Source organism: Cyclopterus lumpus, chromosome 16 (assembly GCF_009769545.1).
Source record: "Cyclopterus lumpus isolate fCycLum1 chromosome 16, fCycLum1.pri, whole genome shotgun sequence".
NCBI classification, from domain to species: domain Eukaryota; kingdom Metazoa; phylum Chordata; class Actinopteri; order Perciformes; family Cyclopteridae; genus Cyclopterus; species Cyclopterus lumpus.
In genome coordinates, this window is record NC_046981.1 from 148,623 (window position 1) to 167,757 (window position 19,135).

At 46.8% G+C, this 19,135-nt stretch overlaps 1 protein-coding gene across 6 annotated transcripts in view; it reads left to right on the top strand.

Annotated features, from left to right (window-relative positions):
• The window catches only part of LOC117745830 (DENN domain-containing protein 4B-like), a 68,419-nt gene extending 49,723 nt beyond the window's left edge, over positions 1-18,696 (top strand). For 2 of the 6 annotated variants that reach the window (XM_034554374.1, XM_034554373.1), the window contains 13 exons: positions 1,291-1,446; positions 2,009-2,246; positions 3,166-3,445; positions 7,061-7,165; positions 7,461-7,636; positions 7,737-7,779; positions 7,970-8,020; positions 8,408-8,590; positions 8,673-8,912; positions 9,232-9,328; positions 9,418-9,583; positions 10,862-10,920; positions 16,275-18,696. In XM_034554374.1, coding sequence (XP_034410265.1) covers positions 1,291-1,446; positions 2,009-2,246; positions 3,166-3,445; positions 7,061-7,165; positions 7,461-7,636; positions 7,737-7,779; positions 7,970-8,020; positions 8,408-8,590; positions 8,673-8,912; positions 9,232-9,328; positions 9,418-9,583; positions 10,862-10,920; positions 16,275-16,420 — 1,940 coding nt within the window. In that variant the 3' untranslated portion in view covers positions 16,421-18,696. Of the gene's footprint in view, positions 1-1,290; positions 1,447-2,008; positions 2,247-3,165; positions 3,446-7,060; positions 7,166-7,460; positions 7,637-7,736; positions 7,780-7,969; positions 8,021-8,407; positions 8,591-8,672; positions 8,913-9,231; positions 9,329-9,417; positions 9,584-10,861; positions 10,921-16,274 lie in introns of those variants that run through there. The other 4 variants (XM_034554376.1, XM_034554377.1, XM_034554375.1 and 1 more) reach the window with 3 other exon arrangements.
• The last annotated feature ends 439 nt before the right edge of the window (positions 18,697-19,135 follow it).

The window sequence follows — 19,135 nt, forward strand, 5'->3', positions numbered from 1 at the left end:
CCTACAGGGTGTTGTGTATTATGGACCTACAGGGTGTTGTGCAGCATGAACCTACAGGGGGGCCGGGGCCAACACAGAGTTGTTGAAGATCGTGGGTGGGAGAGCCTTTCCCTGGAAGGAGAAGTAGTTCAGTCTAGTCAGGGTTGATTAGCACGAATCTCTGCCTGTCTGACTGACATCTCTCAGTGGATGTCTGACTGACATCTCTCAGTGGATGTCTGATTGACATCTCTCAGTGGATGTCTGATTGACATCTCTCAGTGGATGTCTGACCGACATCTCTCAGTGGATGTCTGACCGACATCTCTCAGTGGATGTCTGACTGACATCTCTCAGTGGATGTCCGCACACCAACTGAAAATTAACCCAGACAAGACTGAACTTCTATTCCTTCCAGGAAAAGGCTCTCCCACCCACGACCTGATTATTACGCTTTTATCCAAAGCAGCTTACAATAAGTGCATTAACCCATGAGCCCAAACTCAGAACAACAAGAATCAAACAAGTACACTTTCTTCAATAAAGTTAAACTACAAAGTGCCATCAGTAAGAGACATTTAAGTGCTACTATGGCGCTACCTTCAGAGAGGTGCCAATTAAAGGCAACACATCTTTAAGCAGCCTGGCTACAGTGCTAAAGAGAACCCTGGGGTTGTTCTTATTTTTCTCTATTACTGATAAGTAATAGGCTGCTCTGGCATTACGGAGAGCCTTTTTATATGTTTTAAGACTATCTCGCCAAACTAAGCGTGATTCTTCCAGATTGGTGGAACGCCATATGCTTTAAAGCTTTGGTGAAGTTTGCTTTAGGTCGCGGGTCTGAGGGTTCTACCAGGGAGCAAACCTCCTTTGCCTCACTGTCTTTTTCTTCAGAGGGGCTATCAAGTCTAGTGTCATTCTCAGTGAGCCTGTAGCACTATCGACAAGATGATCAATCTGGGACGGACTAAAGTTAGCACAGGAGTCCTCCGTCACATTGAGACGTGGTATTGAATCAAATGCAGAAGGAATCACTTCTTTAAATTTAGCTACAGCACTGTCAGTTAGACATCTGGTGTAGAAACTTTTGACTAACAGTGTATACTCCGGGAGTATGACAGAAGAGGGTTCTGTGGAAAGTCCTCCAAATGCTCCTTAAGATATGATGGTGCATCACCAATCAAGGTGTTGTAGGTTCTCACATTATTCTGGAAAACTTTACAATTTTAGAAGGGAAAATGTGTAGGAATCCTCAATAAACAAGGACATGAATGACATCATAATCCAGTTTATTCTGTTCTTCTTTAAAAGAAGCGACGATGGACCCCGACCAGAGGCCCCTCCCCCACTTGACTCTGATTCGTCAATCCAGTTGGAGTGTTATGTCCGAGAGCTGTAGTCATGAGTCTCTGACGGGCTCGCTGTTGAAGAGCAGCAGTCTGAGCAGCATGAAGACGCCGACAGACAGTAAGAGACCGTGAACCGGTTTATGGTCAGTGTTAGGGTTATCTAATCTAATATCCAGGGTCAGTGTTATCTAATCTCATATCCAGGGTCAGTGTTATCTAATCTCATATCCAGGGTCAGTGTTATCATGTTTTAAACTAGTGGATGGAAAACTTTTCTCCTGTGTTATGAAGGTTGTTATGGAGATTTTTATTCATATATCACTCACTGCCTGATTCAAACATTTTATTTCTAAAATCATAGTGAAAATGGATTTTTGAATGTTGATTGACAGTTTCTTTCTGATTTATGGAGTCATACAAAGACAGATTCACCATTACCTCTGTAAAAACCTTTAACTTACAAGGTTTTTTAAAAATGTATCCAATGTTCAGAGTTCTCCTTTAGAAATAAGTTTAATAAGATAATACCTCCCAGGCGTATTTAAACAGATCATGTGACAGGATGTCACCTTTCCTCTTTTGCTGATTGACAGCTCTTTTCTCTCCTGTTTCCATTGTAAATGGTCTGTTTTGGGGGTTTTGGATTCTGTTTTAATGTCTGTGTCCTCTCCGTCCCTCAGAGGTGAAGCTCTGCACGAAGACCATCCTCCGTAATGCAGGGACCAATGGTTGCGGTGACTCCGTCTCCTGTAAGCCTCCGATGGGACACAGGGACACCTCCAACACGCCTGCGGCACCCCCCGGTGGCCTCCTGGTCCGGCGGAGTCAGGTCTGCCTCTCCACCTTCTACAAAGACTGTGCAGAATCTGCCGACTCTGAGCCGGACTGCAGCTGCCAGCCGGCAGAAAGAGGCGGCAGGTCAGTGAAAACTGGAAATAACTTGTATTAACTTTCCATGGATTTCAGTTCAGTTTATTTTGTATAGCCCCATATCACAAATTTGCCTCAGAGGTCTTTACAATCTGTACACATACGACATCCCTGACCTTTGACCTCACATCGGATCAGGAAAAACTCCCCAAAAAAAACCTTTGACAGGGAAAAAAGTGAAGAAACCTTCAGGAGAGCAACAGAGGAGGATCCCTCTCCCCGGATGGACAGATGAATAGATGTCATGTGACCAGATGAACAGAGTTACAGAGTTACATAAACACATTACATGAATATGACAGAATGTATGAATGGAACTCCAATCCATGAAACAGAAGGAGGTAGAGAGGAGGGGGGGCGGGGCATCAGCAGGGCCAATGGGAGGCCGGTTCACCAGGTATCAGACACCTCCAGGTCCAATGGACCCTATGAGACGTGAAGTCACAACAACTCCGGGGAGGAAGCAGAGTTAATAAGGTGCAATGGAGAGATGTAAATTCATCCATAAGGAGAGAGAGAAGAGGAGATAGGTGCTCAGTGTATCCTAAAACATCCCCAGCAGCCTATAAGCCTATAGCAGCATATCAAGGGGCTGGACCAGGGCAAACCTGATAGATCCTTCTTTCGTTAATATTTATAGCCTTGGATTAATAACTTATCTGTTTCAGATGTTTGAAGGCCCCCCAAATCATTTGTAGTGTGCTTTGAAAGGTGCAGTTTATTCCTGTCCTGGAAAAAACAGATTATTTTCCTTTCATGTCCTCCACTGATGCAAGAAAGTGTTGAGAATAGATTGAAACTTCATGTCATATTTATGTTAAAAGAGCTGTTTAAAATACTCCACACAAGCACTACGTCCTGTAACCATGGCACTGCTTGAGTCCATCTGTTGACCTTTGACCTTCAGACCTGCAGGGACACGAGACTCTGCTGGCAGGAATAAAGCCGTGGACGAGAACTACAACAACGTCTCATCCCCTCCCCGAGGAGGTCTGGCAGGAAAGCTCCAGCAGCTTCTCACTCCGACGAGACACAGAGTGTCTGTTCGACGAGCCGCCAGCGTGGATGACCGGAGACCAGGAGGAGGGGCAGGACGAAGGGTGTCTGAACCGAGGCAGTCCAGGAAAGCTCAAGTGGCTGAAACGTTGCTGAAAGCCAAGGAGAGGCTGGTCAGCGCTACCTCAGAGGTTTGACTGCTACGTGTTGTCTTTACTTTCATTTACCCTCAACTGTGACATATGGATTTCTATGTTCAAGGAAAAACATGTTTGGTTACAAACGGGATTCACACAATTCAATTTTACTTCAATTCTTTCGCTCACAATTTGAGTTAGAATTAATTCAAATGAGAAATTGGAAGGAGTCCTTAGTTGATTGTTGGCCAAACCATTCATTGTGTCTGCAGTCCAGTAAAATAGAAGAAGATGTACAGGTTGATTGGTCTCTAGATGAAGATGTCCTACAGGTTAATTGGTCTCTAGATAAAGACGTGCAGGTTGATTTGTCTCCAGATGAAGACGTACAGGTTGATTGGTCTCTAGATAAAGACGTGCAGGTTGATTTGTCTCTAGATGAAGACGTACAGGTTGATTGGTCTCTAGATGATGACTTACAGCTTGATTGGTCTCTAGATGAAGACGTACAGGTTGATTGGTCTCTAGATGATGACGTCCAGGTTGATTAGTCTCTAGTTGATGACGTCCAGGTTGATTGGTCTCTAGATGAAGATGTACCGGTTGATTTGTCTCTAGCTGAAGACGTACAGGTTGATTGGTCTCTAGATGAAGACATACAGGTTGATTGGTCTCTAGATGAAGATGTACCGGTTGATTTGTCTCTAGCTGAAGACATACAGGTTGATTGGTCTCTAGTTGATGATGTACAGGTTGATTGGTCTCTAGATGATTAAGTACAGGTTGATTTGTCTCTAGCTGAAGACATACAGGTTGATTTGTCTCTAGATGAAGATGTACCGGTTGATTGGTCTCTAGATGAAGACGTACAGGTTGATTGGTCTCTAGATGAAGACGTACAGGTTGATTGGTCTCTAGATGAAGACGTACAGGTTGATTGGTCTCTAGATGAAGATGTACAGTTTGATTGGTCTGTAGATGAAGACGTACAGGTTGATTGGTCTCTAGATGAAGATGTACAGTTTGATTGGTCTCTAGATGAAGACTTACAGGTTGATTGGTCTCTAGATGATGATGTACCGGTTGATTGGTCTCTAGATGAAGATGTACAGTTTGATTGGTCTCTAGATGATGATGTACAGTTTGATTGGTCTCTAGATGAAGATGTACAGTTTGATTGGTCTCTAGATGAAGATGTACAGTTTGATTGGTCTCTAGATGAAGACGTACAGGTTGATTGGTCTCTAGATGAAGACGTACAGGTTGATTGGTCTCTAGATGATGATGTACCGGTTGATTGGTCTCTAGATGATGATGTACCGGTTGATTGGTCTCTAGATGAAGATGTACAGTTTGATTGGTCTCTAGATGATGATGATGTACAGGTTGATTGGTCTCTAGCTGAAGACGTACAGGTTGATTGCTCTCTAGATGATGATGTAAAGTTTGATTGGTCTCTAGATGAAGATGTACAGTTTGATTGGTCTGTAGATGAAGACGTACAGGTTGATTGGTCTCTAGATGATGATGTACCGGTTGATTGCTCTCTAGATGATGACGTACAGTTTGATTGGTCTCTAGAGGATGATGATGTACAGGTTGATTGGTCTCTAGATGAAGACGTACAGGTTGATTGGTCTCTAGATGAAGATGTACAGTTTGATTGGTCTCTAGAGGATGATGATGTACAGGTTGATTGGTCTCTAGATGAAGACGTACAGGTTGATTGGTCTCTAGATGAAGATGTACAGTTTGATTGGTCTCTAGAGGATGATGATGTACAGGTTGATTGGTCTCTAGATGATGACGTACAGTTTGATTGGTCTCTAGAGGATGATGATGTACAGGTTGATTGGTCTCTAGATGAAGACGTACAGGTTGATTGGTCTCTAGATGATGATGTACCGGTTGATTGCTCTCTAGATGATGATGTACAGTTTGATTGGTCTCTAGAGGATGATGATGTACAGGTTGATTGGTCTCTAGATGAAGACGTACAGGTTGATTGGTCTCTAGATGAAGATGTACAGTTTGATTGGTCTCTAGATGAAGATGTACAGTTTGATTGGTCTCTAGATGAAGACGTACAGGTTGATTGGTCTCTAGATGATGATGTACCGGTTGATTGGTCTCTAGATGAAGACGTACAGGTTGATTGGTCTCTAGATGATGATGTACCGGTTGATTGGTCTCTAGATGATGATGTACCGGTTGATTGGTCTCTAGATGAAGATGTACCGGTTGATTGGTCTCTAGATGAAGATGTACAGTTTGATTGGTCTCTAGATGATGATGATGTACAGGTTGATTTGTCTCTAGCTGAAGACGTACAGGTTGATTGCTCTCTAGATGATGATGTACCGGTTGATTGCTCTCTAGATGATGATGTACAGTTTGATTGGTCTCTAGAGGATGATGATGTACAGGTTGATTGGTCTCTAGATGAAGACGTACAGGTTGATTGGTCTCTAGATGATGATGTACCGGTTGATTGCTCTCTAGATGATGATGTACAGTTTGATTGGTCTCTAGAGGATGATGATGTACAGGTTGATTGGTCTCTAGATGAAGACGTACAGGTTGATTGGTCTCTAGATGAAGATGTACAGATTGATTGGTCTGTAGATGAAGACGTACAGGTTGATTGGTCTCTAGATGATGATGTACAGGTTGATTGGTCTCTAGATGATTAAATACAGGTTGATTGGTCTCTAGCTGAAGACATACAGGTTGATTGGTCTCTAGATGAAGACGTACAGGTTGATTGGTCTCTAGATGATGATGTACCGGTTGATTGCTCTCTAGATGATGATGTACAGTTTGATTGGTCTCTAGAGGATGATGATGTACAGGTTGATTGGTCTCTAGATGAAGACGTACAGGTTGATTGGTCTCTAGATGAAGATGTACAGATTGATTGGTCTGTAGATGAAGACGTACAGGTTGATTGGTCTCTAGATGATTAAATACAGGTTGATTGGTCTCTAGCTGAAGACATACAGGTTGATTGGTCTCTAGATGAAGACGTACAGGTTGATTGGTCTCTAGATGATGACGTCCAGGTTGATTGGTCTCTAGATGATAATGTACAGGTTGATTGGTCTCTAGATGAAGATGTACAGGTTGATTGGTCTCTAGATGATAATGTACAGGTTGATTGGTCTCTAGATGAAGATGTACCGGTTGATTGGTCTCTAGATGAAGACGTACAGGTTGATTGGTCTTGAGATGAAGACGTACAGGTTGATTGGTCTCTAGATGAAGATGTACAGATTGATTGGTCTCTAGATGATGATGATGTACAGGTTGATTGGTCTCTAGATGAAGATATACAGGTTGATTGGTCTCTAGATGATGATGTACCGGTTGATTGCTCTCTAGATGATGATGTACAGTTTGATTGGTCTCTAGAGGATGATGATGTGCAGGTTGATTGGTCTCTAGATGAAGACGTACAGGTTGATTGGTCTCTAGATGAAGATGTACAGTTTGATTGGTCTCTAGATGAAGACGTACAGATTGATTGGTCTCTCTTGAAGCATCAGAGAAGAACTGTGATTTTTATCTGACCTCTAAAGTTTGCTAAACTGAATCATGTTGTCCCCTACTGTCCAACAAGTGTTGACAGTTATTGGCTTCATAATCTCAATCCATGTCATCTTCTCTCAGAGTTCGTTGTCTGTAGGAAGTGACCTTGACTTGACGGACACACCCTATCCAGGCTTTCCTCTGCGACAGTCCTGGGACGCCAACCAAGAGGGAACGGGGCTGGAGGTAAATTGGTCACTGTCAGGAAATGACTCCAGCAGTTCGTAAAGGTTTTATTGAGCCCTGGATAGATTTGTTGTTTCCAGTCAAGCTACTTTACCTCATTTTATACAATTACTACTATTTTACTTTCTACTTCACTTCATTTATCTGACAGCTTTAGAAAATAAATCAAATGCTCTGATAGAAAAAATTGTAAAATGAAATTCAGGCCGAGTGAAATGATTGGACGGTATTACGCCATTGTTTCTGACCATGTAGCATGAGTACTTCTGAATACTTCCTCCTTCTGTGTGTCCAGGTGTTGATGTCCAGCTGCTCTCTGTGTCGCAGCTGTAACTCGTTGGTTTATGACGAGGAGATTATGGCCGGATGGACGTCGGACGACTCCAACCTGAACTCGTCCTGCCCGTTCTGCTATGCATCCTTCGTCCCCTTCCTGAATGCTGAGATCTGTGACCTGGGACCTGTTGGCAGGTACAGACTCTAACCTGTGAACCAGTTCTGTCACTACACCCTCAGGTGTTGATGCTTTGTGACAAAGGGACACACTTTCAGTTTGCCTTCACGTTTCCAGGGTTCAGTCGGTGAATCCCAGTGGTGGAAAGTCTCTTTTTACGGTACGGTAAAGTACGGTGCTTGAGTACAGATTTTAAGTTCTTGTACTTTACTAAAGGATTGCAATGTCAAGCGACTTTATACTTCTACTTTACTACATGTCAGAATTAAATCTAGATAGCTGTAGTTCAATTCAGTTCATTTTGTATAGTCCAAAATTACAAATTTGTATATACGACATCCCTGACCCAGGACCTCACATCGGATCAGGAAAAACTCCCAACTCCTTTCAGGGTAAAAAAGGTAGGATCCCTCTCCCCGGATGGACAGAAACAATAGATGTCATGTGACCAGATGAACAGAGTTACAGAGTTAAACACAGTGAACACACAATACTGATAGTCATTATTATTATATATATTATACTTCTTAGTATGCTGGATTCTGAGTACATCTTCCACTAAGGATGAATCCTAATAACTGACTTCCTCTGCAGTGCCACCATCATGTCAAATGTTCCCTGTAATGGAGGTCATTAGTTAGTAGCAGTTAATGGTAGTAAGTCATAGTAGTTTGTAGTAATACAAAGTGTGTCAATAAAACCCCTCCAGAGAGGGTCTAAAGAAAGGACTGTTGGTTATGTAAAACTAAATCATTTGTAGCTCAATCAGATACGTCACTCCATTTTAGTCTTCTTCTTTGTCCTCTTCTGTGAGTGTGGAGCGCACCAACTGGAACGTGGAGGATGAGGTGGAGAGCGCTGTGAGGCCCCCCAGTGGTCAGGAGGCCTCCCTGCGAAACCCGTGTAACGGTCTGAGTGAAGACTCGAGCTCCGAGACCAGCAGCTACTCAGAGAACAGCAGAACCACCACGGTAACGTGCACTTTAAATGTGTCCCTCCGTCCTCTCGTCTGCATACTTCCCGTCCCGCTGACAGTCTTGAACCCACCCTCAGGCTTCCTCTGTGGGCGGCGCCCCCCAGGTGACAGTGGCCTACCTGAGCCCTCTGGTCCTGAGGAAGGAGCTGGAGAGTCTGCTTGAGAACGAGGGCGAGGCGGTCCTGGCCCAGCCTCAGTTCCTGGAAAACCACTCCATCATCTTCTGGAACCTGGTGTGGTACTTCCAGCGCCTCGGTCTGCCCAGTAACCTGCTTCAGCTGGTCAGGGCCTCCCCACTGGTCAGCCAGTTCACACAGGTAGCACGTAGTCAGATGTGGTGGTCCATAGAGGACAGTTAACCTTTTCCTTTGGTATTGGACCAACAGCCAGTCAGAGTTTTCACAACAAAAAACTGCTCAAAAGCTAAAATCACAATTAAAATACAAACAATAAACATTTGCTTCAAATTTAAAAGACCAACATTCATTAAATGGCAATTTGTTATTTTAATTAACATGCCAGAATATAAGAAATCTGGATGTTCCTCAACAGAAATCCTAGTTTGAATAAAGTCAGCTAAGTGGAGGTGACCGTGAAGCCGACAACACCGTTTCTCTCCTTGTGTGTGTTTCCCAGTTGGAGAACTCGGCAGTAAGGGTGAGGCTCCTCTGGGACACTCTGTCCCCCGACACAGACCAGTGGCCCCCCCTCTACATCCTCTGGAGGATCCACAGTAAGACAAAGACTCAGGAACAAGAACGGAACTCTTTCCAATTTGTTTAACTCTTTCATGAGATTCCACCTGCCTCCTCCTCCCACCAGGCGGCGTCCCGATGAGGAGCTACAGCTGGCGTAGACACAACCACCCGTTCACGCTGTCCTTCCTGGAGGAGGTGCTGCGCTGGGTCGGCATGAACGAGGTGCACAAAGCTATCGCCCTCTTCCTGGATACGCTGGCCAAACAGCCGGGCTCCGCCTGGACTCAGAGGTGTGGCTTCATACTGGGGTTACACTGGGGTTGTACTGGGTTTAAACTGGGTTTAAGATGGGTTCATACTGGGTTACACTGGGGTTACACTGGGTTTACACTTGGGTTAGACTGGGGTTGCACTGGGTTTACGCTGGGGTTATACTGGGGTTATACTGGGTTCATACTGGGGTTAAACTGGGGTTGTACTGGGCTTACACTGGGGTGACACTGGGTTTAAACTGGGTTCATACTGGGGCTACACTGGGGTTGTACTGGGTTTAAACTGGGTTTAAGATGGGTTTATACTGGGGTTACACTGGGGTTACACTGGGGTGACACTGGGGTTACACTGGGGTTACACTGGGGTTGCACTGGGTTTACGCTGGGGTTGTGCTGGGGTTATACTGGGGTGACACTGGGTTTAAACTGGGTTCATACTGGGGCTACACTGTGGTTGTACTGGGGTGACACTGGGTTCATACTGGGGTTACACTTGGGTTAGACTGGGGTTACACTTGGGTTAGACTAGGTTCATACTGGGTTTACACTTGGGTTAGACTGGGTTTACACTTGGGTTAGACTGGGGTTACACTTGGGTTAGACTAGGTTCATACTGGGTTTACACTTGGGTTAGACTGGGGTTACACTTGGGTTGGACTGGGTTTACACTTGAGTTGGACTGGGGTTACACTGGGTTAGACTGGGTTTACACTTGGGTTGGACTGGGGTTACACTGGGTTTACACTTGGGTTAGACTGGGTTTACACTTGGGTTGGACTGGGGTTACACTGGGTTTACACTTGGGTTAGACTGGGTTTACACTTGGGTTGGACTGGGGTTACACTGGGTTTACACTTGGGTTAGACTGGGTTTACACTTGGGTTGGACTGGGGTTACACTGGGTTTACACTTGGGTTACACTGGGTTTACACTTGGGTTGGACTGGGGTTACACTGGGGTTACACTTGGGTTAGACTGGGTTTACACTTGGGTTGGACTGGGGTTACACTGGGTTTACACTTGGGTTACACTGGGGTTACACTTGGGTTGGACTGGGGTTACACTGGGGTTACACTTGGGTTAGACTAGGTTCATACTGGGGTTACACTGGGTTGGACTGGGGTTACACTGGGTTAGACTGGGGTTACACTGACATTCCACCACTGTACGGTTTCCAATGGGGTCAGTTTTTGAATAAGAGTAAATATAGGTAATAAGTCTACGTTCTTATGCAGTGAAGTGACATTACATGGCATGTTATTAATTCTTTGTTTGTGGCTGTTTTGTGTTTGACAGGAGTTTGTACAGAGAGTTCCTCTTCCTCACACTGGCAGCTATGGGCAAAGACCACGTTGGTAAGACTGACTGACTCGCACCTCTTACTGACTGCTTTCTGTCACTGAAGATGTCCTAACCTGTTTCGTGTGTCAGCACACTCAGCGATTAATCGAGATGTGCCAGATTTCTACCATTTTACTTCGGTAGAAGTTTAAGGCTCTATTTTTGCTCCACCTCCATCTCCAACCTATTTCTTTTGGTCAAAATCAACGCTGACATCATCATGGATGAAATTATCAGTGTGCAAATCACAAACAAATTAATAATTCTCACTGAAGAAATTATAAAAACGTAACCTAACCTTGACTCATTTGCCAAGAAATCCCCAATTCTCATCCCATCCTTGCAGTATCAGGGGTTAGGAGACCTGCAGTATCAGGGGTTAGGAGACCTGCAGCATCAGGGGTTAGGAGACCTGCAGCATCAGGGGTTAGGAGACCTGCAGCATCAGGGGTTAGGAGACCTGCGGTATCAGGGGTTAGGAGACCTGCAGCATCAGGGGTTAGGAGACCTGCAGCATCAGGGGTTAGGAGACCTGCAGCATCAGGGGTTAGGAGACCTGCGGTATCAGGGGTTAGGAGACCTGCAGCATCAGGGGTTAGGAGACTTGCAGCATCAGGGGTTAGGAGACCTGCAGCATCAGGGGTTAGGAGACCTGCAGCATCAGGGGTTAAGAGTCCTTCAGCATCAGGGGTTAGGAGACCTGCAGTATCAGGGGTTAGGAGACCTGCAGCATCAGGGGTTAGGAGACCTGCGGCATCAGGGGTTAGGAGACCTGCAGCATCAGGGGTTAGGAGACCTGCAGCATCAGGGGTTAGGAGACCTGCGGTATCAGGGGTTAGGAGACCTGCAGCATCAGGGGTTAGGAGACCTGCAGCATCAGGGGTTAGGAGACCTGCGGTATCAGGGGTTAGGAGACCTGCAGCATCAGGGGTTAGGAGACCTGCAGCATCAGGGGTTAGGAGACCTGCAGCATCAGGGGTTAGGAGACCTGCGGTATCAGGGGTTAGGAGACCTGCAGCATCAGGGGTTAGGAGACTTGCAGCATCAGGGGTTAGGAGACCTGCAGCATCAGGGGTTAGGAGACCTGCAGCATCAGGGGTTAAGAGTCCTTCAGCATCAGGGGTTAGGAGACCTGCAGTATCAGGGGTTAAGAGACCTGCAGCATCAGGGTTAGGAGACCTGCAGCATCAGGGGTTAGGAGACCTGCAGTATCAGGGGTTAGGAGACCTGCAGTATCAGGGGTTAAGAGACCTGCAGCATCAGGGTTAGGAGACCTGCAGCATCAGGGGTTAGGAGACCTGCAGCATCAGGGGTTAGGAGACCTGCAGCATCAGGGGTTAGGAGTCCTGCAGCATCAGGGGTTAGGAGACCTGCGGCATCAGGGGTTAGGAGTCATGTAGCATCAGGAGTTAGGAGTCATGTAGCATCAGGAGTTAGGAGTCCTTCAGCATCAGGGGTTAAGAGACCTGCGGCATCAGGGGTTAGGAGACCTGCGGCATCAGGGGTTAGGAGTCATGTAGCATCAGGGGTTAGGAGACCTGCAGCATCAGGGGTTGAGAGTCCTGCAGCATCAGGAGTTAGGAGTCCTTCAGCATCAGGGGTTAGGAGTCATGTAGCATCAGGAGTTAGGAGTCCTTCAGCATCAGGGGTTAAGAGTCCTGCAGCATCAGGGGTTAAGAGTCCTGCGGCATCAGGGGTTAAGAGTCCTGCGGCATCAGGGGTTAGGAGACCTGCAGCATCAGGGATTAGGAGTCCTGCAGCATCAGGGGTTGAGAGTCCTGCGGCATCAGGGGTTAGGAGACCTGCAGCATCAGGGATTAGGAGTCCTGCAGCATCAGGGGTTGAGAGTCCTGCGGCATCAGGGGTTAGGAGACCTGCAGCATCAGGGGTTAGGAGACCTGCAGCATCAGGGGTTAGGAGTCCTGCAGCATCAGGGGTTAAGAGTCCTGCAGCATCAGGGGTTAAGAGTCCTGCAGCATCAGGGGTTAAGAGTCCTGCAGCATCAGGGGTTAGGAGACCTGCAGCATCAGGCGTTAGGAGACCTGCGGCATCAGGGGTTAGGAGACCTGTGGCATCAGGGGTTAAGAGTCCTTCGGCATCAGGGGTTAGGAGACCTGCAGCATCAGGGGTTAGGAGACCTGCAGCATCAGGGGTTAGGAGACCTGCAGCATCAGGGGTTAGGAGACCTGCGGTATCAGGGGTTAGGAGACCTGCAGCATCAGGGGTTAGGAGACCTGCGGTATCAGGGGTTAGGAGACCTGCAGCATCAGGGGTTAGGAGACCTGCGGGATCAGGGGTTAGGAGACCTGCAGCATCAGGGGTTAGGAGACTTGCAGCATCAGGGGTTAGGAGACCTGCAGCATCAGGGGTTAGGAGACCTGCAGCATCAGGGGTTAAGAGTCCTTCAGCATCAGGGGTTAGGAGACCTGCAGTATCAGGGGTTAAGAGACCTGCAGCATCAGGGTTAGGAGACCTGCAGCATCAGGGGTTAGGAGACCTGCAGTATCAGGGGTTAGGAGACCTGCAGTATCAGGGGTTAAGAGACCTGCAGCATCAGGGTTAGGAGACCTGCAGCATCAGGGGTTAGGAGACCTGCAGCATCAGGGGTTAAGAGTCCTTCGGCATCAGGGGTTAGGAGACCTGCAGCATCAGGGGTTAGGAGACCTGCAGCATCAGGGGTTAGGAGACCCGCGGCATCAGGGGTTAGGAGACCTGCGGCATCAGGGGTTGAGAGTCCTGCAGCATCAGGGGTTGAGAGTCCTGCAGCATCAGGGGTTGAGTGTCCTACGGCATCAGGGGTTAGGAGACCTGCGGCATCAGGGGTTAGGAGACCTGCGGCATCAGGGGTTGAGAGTCCTGCAGCATCAGGGGTTGAGAGTCCTGCAGCATCAGGGGTTGAGTGTCCTACGGCATCAGGGGTTAGGAGACCTGCGGCATCAGGGGTTAGGAGACCTGCAGCATCAGGGGTTGAGAGTCCTGCAGCATCAGGGGTTAGGAGACCTGCAGCATCAGGGGTTAGGAGACCTGCAGCATCAGGGGTTAGGAGACTTGCAGCATCAGGGGTTAGGAGACCTGCAGCATCAGGGGTTAGGAGACCTGCAGCATCAGGGGTTAAGAGTCCTTCAGCATCAGGGGTTAGGAGACCTGCAGTATCAGGGGTTAAGAGACCTGCAGCATCAGGGTTAGGAGACCTGCAGCATCAGGGGTTAGGAGACCTGCAGCATCAGGGGTTAGGAGACCTGCAGTATCAGGGGTTAGGAGACCTGCAGTATCAGGGGTTAAGAGACCTGCAGCATCAGGGTTAGGAGACCTGCAGCATCAGGGGTTAGGAGACCTGCAGCATCAGGGGTTAGGAGACCTGCAGCATCAGGGGTTAGGAGACCTGCAGCATCAGGGGTTAGGAGTCCTGCAGCATCAGGGGTTAGGAGACCTGCGGCATCAGGGGTTAGGAGTCATGTAGCATCAGGAGTTAGGAGTCCTTCAGCATCAGGGGTTAAGAGTCCTGCAGCATCAGGAGTTAGGAGTCCTTCAGCATCAGGGGTTAAGAGTCCTGCAGCATCAGGGGTTAGGAGACCTGCAGCATCAGGGGTTAGGAGTCATGTAGCATCAGGAGTTAGGAGTCATGTAGCATCAGGAGTTAGGAGTCCTTCAGCATCAGGGGTTAAGAGACCTGCGGCATCAGGGGTTAGGAGACCTGCGGCATCAGGGGTTAGGAGTCATGTAGCATCAGGGGTTAGGAGACCTGCAGCATCAGGGGTTGAGAGTCCTGCAGCATCAGGAGTTAGGAGTCCTTCAGCATCAGGGGTTAGGAGTCATGTAGCATCAGGAGTTAGGAGTCCTTCAGCATCAGGGGTTAAGAGTCCTGCAGCATCAGGGGTTAAGAGTCCTGCGGCATCAGGGGTTAAGAGTCCTGCGGCATCAGGGGTTAGGAGACCTGCAGCATCAGGGATTAGGAGTCCTGCAGCATCAGGGGTTAAGAGTCCTGCGGCATCAGGGGTTAGGAGACCTGCAGCATCAGGGGTTAGGAGACCTGCAGCATCAGGGGTTAGGAGTCCTGCAGCATCAGGGGTTAAGAGTCCTGCAGCATCAGGGGTTAAGAGTCCTGCAGCATCAGGGGTTAGGAGACCTGCGGCATCAGGCGTTAGGAGACCTGCGGCATCAGGGGTTAGGAGACCTGTGGCATCAGTGGTTAAGAGTCCTTCGGCATCAGGGGTTAGGAGACCTGCAGCATCAGGGGTTAGGAGACCTGCAGCATCAGGGGTTAGGAGACCTGCAGCATCAGGGGTTAGGAGACCTGCGGTATCAGGGGTTAGGAGACCTGCAGCATCAGGGGTTAGGAGACCTGCAGCATCAGGGGTTAGGAGACCTGCGGTATCAGGGGTTAAGAGACCTGCAGCATCAGGGTTAGGAGACCTGCAGCATCAGGGGTTAGGAGACCTGCAGCATCAGGGGTTAAGAGTCCTTCGGCATCAGGGGTTAGGAGACCTGCAGCATCAGGGGTTAGGAGACCTGCAGCATCAGGGGTTAGGAGACCCGCGGCATCAGGGGTTAGGAGACCTGCGGCATCAGGGGTTGAGAGTCCTGCAGCATCAGGGGTTGAGAGTCCTGCAGCATCAGGGGTTGAGTGTCCTACGGCATCAGGGGTTAGGAGACCTGCGGCATCAGGGGTTAGGAGACCTGCAGCATCAGGGGTTGAGAGTCCTGCAGCATCAGGGGTTGAGAGTCCTGCGGCATCAGGGGTTAGGAGACCTGCGGCATCAGGGGTTAGGAGACCTGCAGCATCAGGGGTTGAGAGTCCTGCAGCATCAGGGGTTGAGAGTCCTGCGGCATCAGGGGTTAAGAGTCCTTCAGCATCAGGGGTTAGGAGACCTGCGGCATCAGGGGTTAGGAGACCTGCAGCATCAGGGGTTGAGAGTCCTGCAGCATCAGGGGTTGAGAGTCCTGCAGCATCAGGGGTTAGGAGTCCTGCAGCATCAGGGGTTAGGAGACCTGCGGCATCAGAGGTTAAAAGTCCATCACCGGCATCAAGTGAGCTAGTGAAAGAGACTTTGTGGAACATAGTGAGCAGCAACATGTTGGTTTATGAGGAATGAATTAATGTTCTTGTTCAACTTGATGAAGCTCTTTATAGGTAGTGAGTGTGAAGCAGCCGGTGTGTTTGTTCTCATATTAACGTGGCGGGTCTGGACGTGACCTGGACGTGAGTCCTCAGGGTTGTTTCAGGACAAACATCCAGGATAACGCAGGTTCCGGTGCCAGATGCTACTACACTGAAGGTCCTGTTTCAAACATGACTCTGCTGTGTGATTGACACAAATGATAGTGAACAACATCAGAACCAAATAACCCTTTCCTCTTCCTCCTGCAGCTGCATTCGATAAGAAGTACAAGGCGGCGTACTCTCGGCTCAGTGGCACTCTGGGTCGAGAGGAGCTCCGTAGGAAGCGAGCTCAGCCTCCCAGCCCCAAAGCCATCGACTGCAGACGCAGCTTCCACCCGCCGCTCGAGTGCTGACTATCTGGAAACATAAGGTCCAGCAGCGTTCATCCCTTTGAGGGGGAGGAGGAACCCTAACTCCCCGCTGCCTTCGCCTGCTTGATTCCTCACCTCTCCGCTGCCTCCTGGTGGATGTCGGAGTGTTGCGCTCCTTCCTGTCCTTTGTAGCTCTGTTTGCCTCGTCGATGTGAATCCAGCGCCCTTCATCTTCATCATCTTGAAAGTTGATGCGGCTGCAGCAGGCGGAGCTAATCTGGACTGAAATGCATTCTGAGCCAAGAACTATGCATCATCTGAAGGAAAGGAGGTTGATGCATGTCCAGAAGAATCTGCTGAGTCGCTGTGAACTTTGTGTTTTTCCCTGTTTGTTAAAAATCCAGATCGGAGAGAGTTTTAACCACAGTAGTTGTATGATGTCAGATATACTGTCAGCAGTGTGACCAAGGATTACAGTTAGGATTTTATTTAGAAAAAAGGTGGTAGAAGGATTGAAGAGGCAGAGTCGAGATCGATGAAACTCGATTTAAAACGAAGCCGCAAACCTCAAAAAGACTTAAAAGTCTGTCTCTCTGTGAGTGTTTGTCTGGCTGAAGGTTTGTTACAGGAAGTGGGGTCAGAAACAAATCACCAAACAACAAGCTGTGACTTTCATCCCTTAACCATCTCTTTTTGTTGAGAATGTCGACATGAAGCTACTGAGAGAGAAGAGCTGGATCCCTCCCAACAGAATAAAGAGGACTGTTTTAATATACAGCTCCAACAGAGTTTAGAGGTTTTGAAACTGAACGGATGTCATTATCGTCCCTCAAAGCGGACAAGAAGCTCATACGGCTTCTTCCGGAACACAGACTGACAGATTCACTAATGTCTCAGTTTAAAGGACGTTGGTCAGTTGGTCCGACCAACACTCAGTATCTCTGTAGAATCTCTTCAAGCTTCTTCCAACCTTGTTTAGCTTTTTCCCATTAAACGTTTTTGATTGTTTAATGAAAATGTCTCAATGAAAAGATGAGAAGAAACTTTAATGATCAGTAAAGAAGTAGTTCCCAGATGAAAGTGAGCAGTAAATATAGGGCTGTCCTTCGCTGACTCAGCATTTAGTCAATTCATTGATTTAGATTGGTAAAACTCTATTATTATATATCCACATTTTAAACCTTACGTTTATCAGAAGTCTTTTAGAAAGAAATATCGAAAACAACTAAAGAAGTCTGAGTGGATCTAAGAGTCGGAGGCAGCCCTGGTTAAATACACTCTTTTGATCAGCTTTGTTAAGCTTTTCATCGAAGAAAGAAAGCGTCCTACTTGGAGGTCACATGACACCTGAGGAGGTCTATTTACTGATGAAGCCCATGAGATGCAGCTGAAACCCCTGAAGACCCAGCAAGTGGAGCTTTGAGCTCAGATTAATCTAAAAAATGTACATTCATCGTATCCAGACATTTTGGTTGAGCTTCACCACGAGACCTGAACCGGGGCCGCGATACCATGTGATGCGAATCCTCAGATATCGTTTCCATTCTACGTGTCCCGTCACAATAAAACCTTCCAGGGCCATTAAACGTGGTTATAATGCCGTATGACTAATGAGCTGATAGAATTGTACGTTAGTTCTGTTCCCGACATTGTAACCCGGATATCGTAATTGGACGTGTTATTTATACAGAAACTTTCTGATCTTTGTCCAGTTCTTCAATCGGACTTTCATCAGAGAGTTGTGTTTGTGAGTCTGGGACATCCAGGATGTCAGCTGCCCAGTTCGTACAGATTCATACTTGTTTCTCTGTAACTCTTTAATTTAATGTCTCGGACTCAGTTTCGTGTTTCATGAGGGAATAACCCTGAAAGGAGAGGAGTCTCATCATCAGGGATTCTATTAAAAGAAGAAGGTTCATCTCCTGCTAGGCTCTGGAGCAAAAGTAGACTGAATCTGCAGTTTGCATTAAAATATCAACTTGGACTAAAAGAATTTAAAAAAGGCTGCTGTTAAAAAGAGTTGTTTTAATGTGAGTGAAGGTGTTTCACTGCAGAATGAAACCATGTTCTCCTCAGAATACTCGGAGTAAAGTACCACACTGTATATTTAATGCACCGGACTGCAGGTTTTTCAGGTTTCAATTGAAGGGAGTTTGACTTGAATGTGTTGCCGGTTGTTTTTTGAGTTGAATAACAGTCAGAGGAGAGAAGTATATTTAAAATAGATAATTGTGTTTGCTGTTGTAATTTATATATGGTTGTTATTTCAAATGGTTTTTTTTAAGAAAACAAAAATAAAAGACAGGGATAAAACCAGATGTCTCATTTTGTTCTGCTTTGTTTCTAACATTTCATTTATCGACTCATTTATTATTTAAAATCTAATTATTATAATTGGCACACAAGTAAATTAACATTAATTTCTATCATCATCCTCAGACCACAGCCTCGCTCGTGAAGTTTCTGCAATCTAAACCGGAAGTTAGTCGGGCCTTCCAAGTAACAGAGTAAACACGTTCAATGCTAATTTAAGGGAATTTACAATGTCCCAGCAGTCAAGTCACATTAAATAATTTTAAAAGGCATAGAAATAATCCCCAATTGGATAATGTATATGTTTATCTTAATCATAATGGTATTAAGTTTGACTTTTTTTACTAAATAAAATTATATTACAAAGTCATTGCTCAGTAACTAAAAATGTATTTCAGGAATATTTTCAATCTCATTTAACAGTCAGTAATTCAAATGTTTAAA